General features: G+C 52.8%; 1 protein-coding gene across 1 annotated transcript in view; it reads right to left on the reverse strand.

Annotated features, from left to right (window-relative positions):
- The window catches only part of PLXND1 (plexin D1), a gene marked incomplete at its 5' end in the record, with an annotated part of 49,344 nt that extends 44,687 nt beyond the window's left edge, over window positions 1-4,657 (reverse strand). Inside the window, 3 exon segments of the mRNA XM_009073143.1 lie at window positions 1,575-1,706; window positions 4,488-4,570; window positions 4,573-4,657. Of these exon segments, the coding sequence (XP_009071391.1) occupies window positions 1,575-1,706; window positions 4,488-4,570; window positions 4,573-4,657 (300 nt within the window).
- Between the last annotated feature and the right edge of the window lie 6,513 nt (window positions 4,658-11,170).

Raw genomic sequence — 11,170 nt, forward strand, 5'->3', positions numbered from 1 at the left:
TCGGGCTCTGCACCCTCAGCCTGGAGCAGGCACCGCGGGCACGACCAGGCACCACTCCGAGGTGGGTGCTGCACCACGGCCACCTGGCACAGGGACCAGCCTGAGCAGCCTGGGGAACCACAGAACCTGTCCCAGCTGGAGTGCTGGGCTGAGCTGCTCCTTTCCAGCTGGTGCTGTGCAGGAGCCATGGGGTGACCAGGCTACAGAGAGAGACACTGCACCTTTTGGAGGTGTCAGATGGAGATGGCTTCACAGCTTGTCCCTCCCTGTGAAAAGCTCTCACCCAGACCTGCAGAAAGATCCTTGCCAGATAGAGGCCAGCACTCTCTGGCTATTTACACAAGGATCAGAAAGCAGTACCACTCTGGAAACCTTGACTTGTAAAGAAATCAAAGTACCTCTGGGGACTCATTCGGCAGGAGCAGGTGGAGGGAAAGCATGTGCTGTTTTCTGCTTTGTCCTCCCCTGATCTCTAAACATTTGGGAAGGAAACCTGAGTGGTTTGGTACAGCAGGGACTGACGTGAGGTGCCAAGAGCCCTGAGCTCCCACCAGGTGAGCACACCCTAGGCCATGGAAATCTTGGCCAGACCCCCACATCACCTCACTGCTCCCCAGTCCTGTAGGGCTCAGCAACCCCAGCAAGCTCCCGGGGAGCTTCCCAGGATGCTAATTCCACCAAAGGAAAATGAACTCATCTGATTTATTGGAAAAGAAGCAGTCAGAGGGTGCACTGCAAGCACCACACTGGGTGTTTGATCAGCTTGAGCAGGGGCACAGCCCAGCCAGGGGCTGAGATGAGACAGTCGGAGCCATCAGCTAAAGAGGCATCCCGGGAGGGTTCTGTGAAATGGTAATGACCGATCTGCAGGGAATTAGGGCTTGGAAAATACAAATGCAACGTATAACATTTGTGGTTGTGCATCTGTTTTGACAGATTAAAATGTAATTCAGGACAAACCACCAGCGCCTGGAGCGCTCAGCTCTCATCTTCCTCCTCTGTTCACTTGACAGAGATGAGACCGTCTGTCTGTACCTGCTGCAGCTCTCCGGGTCTCTGCAGAGCCCTCCTGCCGAGGGCTGAGCAGAAACCTCCCCAGGGACCCTTCTGACAGGCAGACTTTTGTCTCTAGGATCTCCTGAAAGCCTCCCTAAAGACCATGTGCTGTCATTTTGGGGGTTCTGTATGAGAACAACCTGTTTATTTCTGCACTCCCACAAGTGCAATCGATTTTAATATTTTTCACTGCCCTTTTTACCTGGTCATTATAAAGACCTGTGGGCCCCACCCCTCACAGGAGAATGGACTGGCATAGAAAGCCCTTTGACACCCCAGCCAAAGCTCTGAACTTCTTGGCTCTGCTCATTAATGTTAAAAGCACATTTTATTGTTCCTTCCTGCACCCAACTTGGTGCCAAAAACCCTTTGACACTCCAGCCAAAGCTCTAAACCTCTTGGCTCTGCTCATTAATGTTAAAAAGCACATTTTATTGTCCCTTCCTGCACCCAACTTGGTGCCAAAACAAAAGCATGATGTGCTCAAAGGACCATTTTGTGAGGATTGCAGATCTCACCTGGTAGGAGGTCATCAGGTAGAGGTAGGTGGGATCAGAAGGGTCAAACTGCATGATGGGGTGGACAGGCTCTCCATAAGCCACCGAAATGGATCTCCTGCTAATAACCTTCATGGTACTGTCCAGGTTAATCTGTAGTGAGAAGAAGTCACTCACTGAGACCATTTTTCAAATGCTGTGGGGAGAAGATTATTTCTCCTCGGTTACAAACAAGAACCAAAGTGGTATCCAATGGTTCCCCACATCATCAAGAGCTGTGAATCTCTGCACGTTCTGCAGGCTGCACACACAGAGCTCTCCTGGAAAGCCAGCTCTGGGCCACCAGGCAGGCACAGTGGTGGCCCAGAAAGCCCCAGCCCTGCCCAGTGATGCAGGACCCTCACTGCTCCTGGTCCCTGGAAAGCTCCTGGTCTGAGGCTCTGCCCCTGCACGGCTGTGTCCAGCAGCCACAGCAGCATTCCTTGCATTACCCTAATGCAACTGGCACCAGCCTTCAGCCCTCATCACCTACATATGCACATTTCCATACAGAGAACTTTGGGTTTCCAAAGCTTAATGAAAACCAGTGAAAAATCAGCAACAGGGCTGTACAGCATGGCATCCCCTGCTCCCTGCATATTTGAAAAATAAGTGTTGTCACTCCAGGCCAAAAGAAGCTTCTGTCCCTGCTGACTCCAGAAGACCACGGCAGCTGCCACAAGAGCACAGAGTCCTACCTTGCCTCATGAATCACCAGCTGAAGCGCTGGCAGTGATGGAGGAGGCTGCACAGCATCAGCCTGCCTTTCAGATCTCTGAATGTCTTGGCATTTGACTTGAAAACTCAGTAAATTAAATGTGGCATTGCTGAGAGGAAATAACAATGGGGCTACACAATTTCTCGTGACAGTCACTTTTCAGCTTAAAACAGAAAGGGAGCGAGGAAAATTCCTACACCTCCTTACTAGCAAAGGAAGGCAATAATTGTACGGACCAAATGCGCTTCTGCTCTCTAAAATCTGGATTAATTAATTAACATTGGTTAATTAATTCTTACACTAGAGCAGCATGGACACGCCCAAGTAAGACAGCACAGGCTCAAAGCAGTGGCTTTGCTCTGCTACCAACCATATGCAAGCACAGTGCGGAAAAAGCAGGGGACTGTCGTCGTGCCCATTTTAAAAGCTGGCTAGCCAGAAGCTAAGTGACTTCTCTGGGATCACCCAAGATGTCCATGAACTGAGCCCCCCACCCTCCACTGCAGCTCTGAGACCAACCTCTCTCCCTCCCTGCTGAAATGTGCTCCACACGTGGTCGTTTCCAGACTCTGTCCCTGGGTTCCTCTGCCCCCTGGGCATGTCCACCCTATGCCCTCACCACACAGGCACTTCTTTGTGGATCCCAGAGGGCTGTGGGTGCTGAGGGATTGCCCCCACAGCAGCTTGGAGGGGCAGTGACCACCAGTCCTCCTGGTGCAGCAGGCTGGGGCAGGCTGGAGGACACGTGCTGCACTGGCACTGGTGGGAGCAGAGTGGGCCAAGTCGTGGGTAACCTCAACCACAGCACCATGTCTGCAGCCTTCCAGACCCAGACACATGGGGACTGCCCAGGACAGAGCCCTTCCACCTGCCAACCCCTCCAGGGCACCGCGCCTGGCACGCCTCGCCCTGGCCACACTACAGCACTGCTGTCCCTCTCACGACTGCTAGACGTGGCACTGGCCCTCACCAAGTGCCCATCTGCAGCCGCAGAATCGGATTAACTCCCCATACGTGCCCCTGGCAGCCCTAATTGCTGCTGGCAGGAGCTGGGCGAGCGCTATTTCTGCCCCTCTGCTGTCTTTTCTCAGGCAGCAAATCTGAATGATAACTCACGCAAAGTATCTTGTGTCCCGTGCCAAAGAGCAAGGAGCCCCGAAGGTAAAAGGGCTTCTGGTTATGCAGCTGTGTTGTAGAATTAGATTACAGCTATCTGAGCAAATTATCCCAGCGAAGGGTAGCCAGGAGCCTCTCCCTAATGGAGGCGCCGCAGATAAGGCAGCTCTCCTCGAGATGATAATGGAGTGGAGCTGTTAATGCCGTGTGAACAGGCTGCGCTGCGTGTGGCATGTGCCCCCCAGCCCGCTGTGCCCGGCCCGCTGCCAGCTCCCTCCCACCCTCCCGAATTCTCTGCCCCTGCGGGCAGAAATCAAAGCAGGGAGCTCCTCTGTGATCGCCCCCACGTTTCTGCCAGGAGCACTTGGACGCAAGGGAAGACACTGGATCGGTTTTCTTCTCTCCAATATCCCACATTATGCACCACTCAGCGCGGGCTGAGACAAAACAGGTATCAGCTGTCTCTGCTGCAGGGCTTTTCCCCCTCTCCTCTATGGACTTTTGATGCTGGGAGCACAGCAAATGCCTGTGGCTGCCTGGAGTCAAAACTTTCTTTGACAAACTCCAAGCACTAGTTACTGGGAGCTTGGCCTGCATCTTGGCTCCGGAGCCAGGGCATTGCAGTGCCCTGCATCACCACTGGCACATTACTTGGAACGGGCTCCACCGTGGGTTCACACCTGCTTTAGACTCTGCTGCGAGGAAGAATCTCTTGGTGATTCCCCTGTCTATGCAGAGTCTTCAAAAGGCAGCAGCTCAGAGGGAGAATTTATTAGAAGAGCTGTTAATAATTAAACACTGCACTATAGCATTTCCAGCATTGGGTTCATCCTGCTCTCATGGCAGCCCTGAGCAGTAATTAACGGCCACCAGTCACCAGGCAGCGTGTGCCACCATCCAGGTTATGGCAGTGCCCAATGACTCCTTCAGTGCCCAATGGAAGCAGATGCTCAGATCAAATCAACAACAGATGTTGTCCTCTGGGCAGACCAGAGGTGCTGGCAGGAGCAGCCCTGACACCCACCCTGTCCCCCATCCTGGTGCTGCCAGGCCCCACTTGCCTTCAGGAGTCCTCCGCTGGCCGTGCCCAGGAACACGACGGTGTAGTTGTTGACGCTGGCCACGGCCACGGCGGTCAGGCCGCGAAGATGGTGGTGGCTGTGACAGGGTTCACGATGGCCAACGGGTGCTGGAGGTGTGCAGCACCACAGTCCAGCTGCTCCGGCTGCAGCTGTGGAGAGACACACGTATCACGGGGCTGCACAAACACCAGTGGGTTCCTCTGCCATCCCTGCGTGGGCACAGCGGGGACAGACTGCTGACAGCCCCACTCTGCCCTCCTAAAGCCTCACTGCTGAGGCAGGCACAGGAAAACCAGCTGGCCCTGGCAGCTGGGGCACGAGGGCAGTCTCGGGGCACCCGCGTCGATTCACTGTGGGTGCCAAGGGGCAAAGGCAGAGGACAGTGGCTAAGGACTTGTCACCAGCGAGCTGTGTCTGTGAGCAGGCATTTGTCTCATTTGGCCCGAAGCGAGACAACAGACTTGACTCTCCTGTGCTAAATTAATTAGTGCAGTTGCTGCATGGCAGCAGCATTTGCAAGCAGGACTGATGCCTCATATTCCTCCTACCCTGCCAAGGCGCACCCAAGATTTATGACCCCTCTCGCCCCAAATCCTCTGAGATTCTCATGTAATTTCTGCTCAGACAACTTGGATGGATTCAACAACGCCTGAACATCACAACAGTCTCCCTGCCAACAATTCACCTGCTGTCACTCCCGCAGCAGCTTTTCTGAGCCACGGCGGCTGGAGCCCTTCAAATGACAAGCACGTTTCAAGGGCCATTACCACATCATCCACAGTGTCACTCCAGGCTTAGCCTAAGAGAGCCAGGACTGCACTGCCACCCTCCCCGTGGTGGGCAGTGGCAGCAGGTATCTGCAGGTCACCTGCAGCGAACCCATCCAGGCCCTGACCGTGGCAAGTGCTGGTACAAAGCTCCAGCAGGAGATGCCTGTGGGGTGCAGCCCACGCCCCGAGGACGGAGCACGTTTATGCCTCTCTGAACCCACACATAACGCAGATAGCCCTGCCACAGCAGCCCTCAGGAGTGGGAATCGAAGCAGAACTAATGCAAGGATTTGAGGCTCTATCTGCCAGGGAACTGGGCCACATGCTTCCACCAGGCACAAGGTGACCACCAGCCTGTCCTGTCCAGCACAGTCTCTCCTCCCTGGGCTACACCAGGGCCTGGATGCTAACTGCCTTATTATTGTTACTATTTCAGCAATAGAACCAGGCTAAATCTTCAGCTCTCCGTTCTCTCCAGGCAGTTCAGCAGATTTAGCAAATCTTTAGGCTTTGCAGCAAAACCAAGAGACCAGGCAGGACACCCTGCTCCACCCAGACCCTGTTGTGCACCTCCCACCTCATGCCCATCCACCCCCCGTGGCCACCACCACACGTCTTGGGTTGATGTCACACCACAGCAACACATCCCTGGGCAAAAGTGGGGAAGAAACTTGGTAAAACCCAAAGCGTATGCAAAACAATGGGGCCGTGTCTGCAGGAGTGAGGGACAGTGTTCCTGCACTGGTGGAAGGAAAGAAGCTCCTGCCAGACCCCCACAGGGCTGGTGACCTCCCTGCCATGGCACTGCCCTCTCCTCCCTTTGCATGGGAGAGGACAGAGGCACACCCACCAGGAGCTGTGGGTGCCAGCCAGCAGCTCCATTCACCGGGGACCAAGACGAAAGGATCAAGTTTGTGGATGCAATGCTAAATGCATTTTGCAGTTTGACCACATTTCGTTCTATTAAAAAGCAAATTCACAACCCAAATTCTTAAGTGTGTCAGTTTGCCCCTGTAACGGGGCCACACAACTTCTTTATACCGTACAGAGGACACAGCAAACCATTCACGTTTCTGATTTAATGGTTCCTTCCCTTCACAGCTAGATCTTTAAAAATGCACTTAGGTTTATTTATTTGTCTTGGGGATGATTATCTCTAGCTGCTCTTCACCAATATTTACCACCTGAAGCTCACATGGCTCCTTCCTGCTGGGAAACTGAGGCACAAATGCACCTCTGGCCACCTGGGACCCCTGAGGGATGCTCAGCACCTCCTCTCCACAGCAGCTGTGTGGGAGCTCGGACCAGCATCGCTGCCTGACAGGACACAGCCCTTTCTTCTCACAGGTGGCCAAAATCACGGGAAGTCCCTTATCTGCAGCACCTATAAATCACAAGTTTCAGAGCTCGTATCAGCGCGAAGTGTTTTCCACAGTAAACAGGATATAACTATTCTAACCCAGGCCAAGCTTTATTTGGCTGCACACATCCTTCCTCTGAAACACCTTTCTTCACATGACATCAGCTCTTCCAGCAGACAGACATATGGTGTTTCCCTCTCCTGGGTGACATGCTCTGCTGCTGCTGCCTGTACCCCACAGCACCGAGGGGACAGCTTAACTCCCTCACACTACAGTAAACAGGATACGGCCAAGCCACATCCTTCTGCAGGCACCAGGCACTCACCACAGCTGGGGAATCACACTGGAAGGTTGGGATGGGAGGCTTTCTCCACGTGGAATGGGTTAAATCTCGCTCCATCTTAAATCAAGCTGCCCTACCCTCAAGTGGGGAAAGCACAAACATTAAGTTTTCTTCCAAAACCAATCCCTTTCAATAATCTGCATTCTAAAACACCCTATGGGCATTTACTGTATTGTCTCTATTTTTCTGTGATACGTTCTGGGTACTCAGTAACTCACAGAAATATGAGCTGAGTCCAGGTCTGAAACCTTCTGCACACAAAACATTGGACTCTGCCACTGATGATAAGGCTCCTCGGGCACGAGCTGGGCACAGCCAGAGCCAGCGCTGGCCGAGCTGCACCACTGATCCCCACGTGCTGCAAGGAGGGAGGAGTACACACTGCTGTCATCCTGCACACCACCACGTGTGGTATTGCTGCAAAATTTCACAACTGATGCAAATGAATTCAAACCCAGGGGCCACAGCTAAGAGGAGGGTTAGTCAGATTAACCCCTGAGTGCAATTGCAGAAACAAATCAGGACAGAGATAAAAGATTTCCAGCCACATCAGAGCTCAAGAGTTCAGCTGTCTTCACAGTGTGAGCTCAGCTCTTTATCCCAGGCCTAAAAGGAGCAGAAAAAGCAATTTTCCAGAATTTCCATTACAGCTCCCCAGCCCTGGGCATGCAGGATGTCCCTTCGGGAAGGAAGTCTGCTGGAAACAGAAGGAGGAAGAGGAGTGGTGAGGCAGCACTCAGGAAAACCATGAAACACGCTGATTTCTGCATCCTGTGTTTGTGACCTTAAAAATAGTTCTCAAGCGAAGCTGGAGCTAATTTGTGACTCAGAAGCTGTGGTGCAGAGGAAAGCCCCAAGCCCCTGCCCTGTGCAGCACAGCAGCGAGGGGAAGGGGAGCCCAGCCCCTTTCAGACGTCGTATCAGAGAGGATTAAAGTGTTGGCTTCCAGCTTGCCTGGAGTCCTGGGAAAATGACACAGCCAGCATCCGATAATCCGCTCCAAACTTGTTGATTTGTGGGACTTAGCCATCGTCTTCATAGGCTCAAAATTTGGCAGCTGCTCCCACACAACTGACATTTTCAGGCCATTAAAGACTGTGATAAAAGGGCTCTAGTTTTATCTCTTGCCTTCCTTAACATAAACCATTAGGCTTTTATTAACATTTAGGTATGACTCAGGGAAATCTCTGACTGCAGAGAGAATATTCAGAATAATTCGGATACTGTCTGAAGAGAATAGCAGGACACAGTCTCAAACACTGAACAGCAGGGAGAGGCTAAAAACCATGAGGAAATACTGCATTAGGAGAGTGGAGAGAGCCAGAGATGCTGAGCCAGCCCAGCTGCATTAGGCACACAGGGAGGACAAGCTCTGCTGTGTGTCGAGCAGAGCCCAGACCAGTCACACACCCCAGCAAAGCCCTTTCCCCCCAGAGCCCCCAGTGCCCCAGCAGTTTGTACACACAATCCCGCGTTTATCTGCTGCAGTGGCACAACCAGACCTGTCAAACACGGGCTTTTTGGGATGTCTGGAGGAAAATGTCATCCACAGAAGAGGACTCCACTGTTAAGGCACTTGAGACGTAAGTGGTCTCCGGCTCCTTAGGCTTCCCATCATGTGTTTTAGGCAACAGGAAGCAAATCAATGTGCACTTGTGGTTAGTCGAGGTACTCAGGCTGAGGACCTCTGACAAAGTGAATCTGGCCAAATTCTTCTTACAAATTGCCCACACTAAGCAATCAGGACCATCACAGCACATCAGATATGACCCCAGTGACACACTGTCCCAACACCTCTCTGTCCACTCCCAGCAGCCACCTGGACCGTGACCCTGCAGGGAGTCATCGCTCTGTAAAACTCATTCTTCCCCCTCTCTACTCTCAACTCCAACCCCTTCTTTCCTGCCAGCTCCTAAATTTCACTCTTGGCAGCCTCACACAGGGGAAGGAACAGGGCTGATGGCTGGGGGAAGGCAGAGAATAGATGGGTTGGTCCAAACCACTGCAACTCGGCAGCAGCAGCCACACTCACCTCCGCTGCGGCCACAGACCTCAAACCACCAGAGGTGAGAGGGTGTGCACCAAAAGAGGCTCTCAGCACCACAGATCATCTCAGAGGGCAAAACCCAAGTCAGGCTGCTGCTCCAGCAGACAGCACGTGTGGCCGCTCGGCTGCTGCCAGCCAGAACCCATCTCAGGGGCAGCATGCAGAGACTGGGATAGAACCAAGGAGTCACTGGGCTGCAGGCACAGCTCATCAGTCTGCCACGGTGAGGCCAAAGCCCCACCATGGCTTGAACAACCGTGGGGTCTCTGTGGCCATCCAACCACCTGCTGCCATGTCACTGCAGGAGCAGGGGAGCATCTACAGCAGGAGCCTTCCTGGGGTGCTGGGGAGGATGCACATGCTCTGAGGAGTCCTGGAGGCTCCAGCCTCAGCTCCAGCAGCAGCACTGCAGCTGACAGTGTGATTCCCCTCTCAGTCTCCTGTGCCTGCTCCTCCTGCCAGAACTGGCCCAGCTCACGGCCACCATCACTCCATCAGCCCCAAACTGGTCATGCCGACCCAACTGGTAAAGAAAGCTGAGGGCAATGAAGACAGGAGACTGACAGGACCTCCCCTGCACAGCCCTCCCCCAAACCACTGTCCTCGAGCCCTGGCAGCCCCAGTGTGTGTGTCCCAGTTCCTCCCTCACACACCCGCTGGTCCCTCGCCCACCAGGGAGCTGAAGCAGCACGTGTGACGGCACGGGGAACTGCTCAGAGCACAGAAACATGAAAAAGTAGCAGTCTTTTAACTAAAATTGCACATCCTTCATGCCGCCAGGAAGACTGGTCAAGCTTATTATGTTAGCCTTCATCCTGCATTAAATACAATACTTCAGATTATACAATCAAATCCCCCAGGAATGGGCAGGCAGAGGGATTAACAAACAACAGGCTCCAAAGGGGTTGTCACAGTCAGAACCGCACACGTTTGAGCAGAGAGAACTTGTGTGTCCTTTAAATTCACCCCCGCTGGAAACTCAGCTCCTCTTCCCACTCCCCAGGGACAAGGGGCAGAGTGGATCAGCCTCTTCTCAAGGACACTCACTGCTGCTCAGGAGCCCCAACAAGCAACTACCCCTTCAAAACTGCTCAGAGTAAAATGACTGGTTTATTCAGGCTGTACTATCTGGCTGCTCTTTCCTTGGGAGAGCCCCCACTCCGCCACTCAAGCTGTGTTTCTCATTTATGCTGAGCTTTGGCTTCAGTAACCAACCTCAGCCTGTGCAAACTCCTTCCCACAGGGAGGAGTCCTGGGTGAACCGTGAGTTTGGCTCCTCAATCTTCAGGCGTTATTATTTTATTATTGCTAGTACTAACACTTAGCACTTCACATGCTCCAAGTGCTCTGAAGGCGTATCTGTGCGAGCCTGGGCTGAAAAAAGCATCCATTAAAGTAACAACTTCTTACCTAACACAACTGGTCTTTTGCATGTGTCAGTTCAAATCTGTTTCATTTAGCAATAGTTTATAGTAAATGTTTTCCTGTATTTTCCTCATTAGTTCTGCTGAATCAATTAAGCCCTGAGATAATGAGCAGAACTCTACTCTTCTTTTACGCATCCTCAGTAAAAGCTGCCCTGAGCAGCAGTGCTGTGCTGCAGTGCTGTCCCCTCCAGCATCCCTCTCACATCTCCTGCTCTGCAGCCTCACCAGAGTCCACAAACAACACACACCTGTTCCAGCACCCAACCCACTGGGGGAGCTTGGCGTGGAAAGGACAATAAAACCCTTTTTGCTTACCAACTGAGACTCCAAATGCAGAAGCAACCAGGCCATATAGACGTGTCCTATGGGAGACAACACCACTTCCTCAGTGCACCCTTCCTCCACCCTCACCCGTGCCCTCATTCTGGGGTGGAGGAAATTCCAGTAAAGAGGTTAATCAGATGGTTATAGAAGTGCAAAGGATGAAGGTGTGAGCCAGGCACCCCTGGCCTGTGGCCAGCTCTTGCACACTGTCTCCTCTCAGAGGCAGCACCTGTAGAAGGCTAAAGGTGTTCTCCAGGCATTGCTCTGAAAGCACTGTGTCTGTTGACATCCCTACTGCTTCACCTCTGGAGGTCTTCCCCCACCTCATTCCCCTCCCAATTAGGAAATTAGGATGATAATAATTGTATCATTTTAGTAATTTCAAAAGTT

Source organism: Acanthisitta chloris, unplaced genomic scaffold, assembly GCF_000695815.1.
Source record: "Acanthisitta chloris isolate BGI_N310 unplaced genomic scaffold, ASM69581v1 scaffold15784, whole genome shotgun sequence".
Lineage (NCBI taxonomy): Eukaryota > Metazoa > Chordata > Aves > Passeriformes > Acanthisittidae > Acanthisitta > Acanthisitta chloris.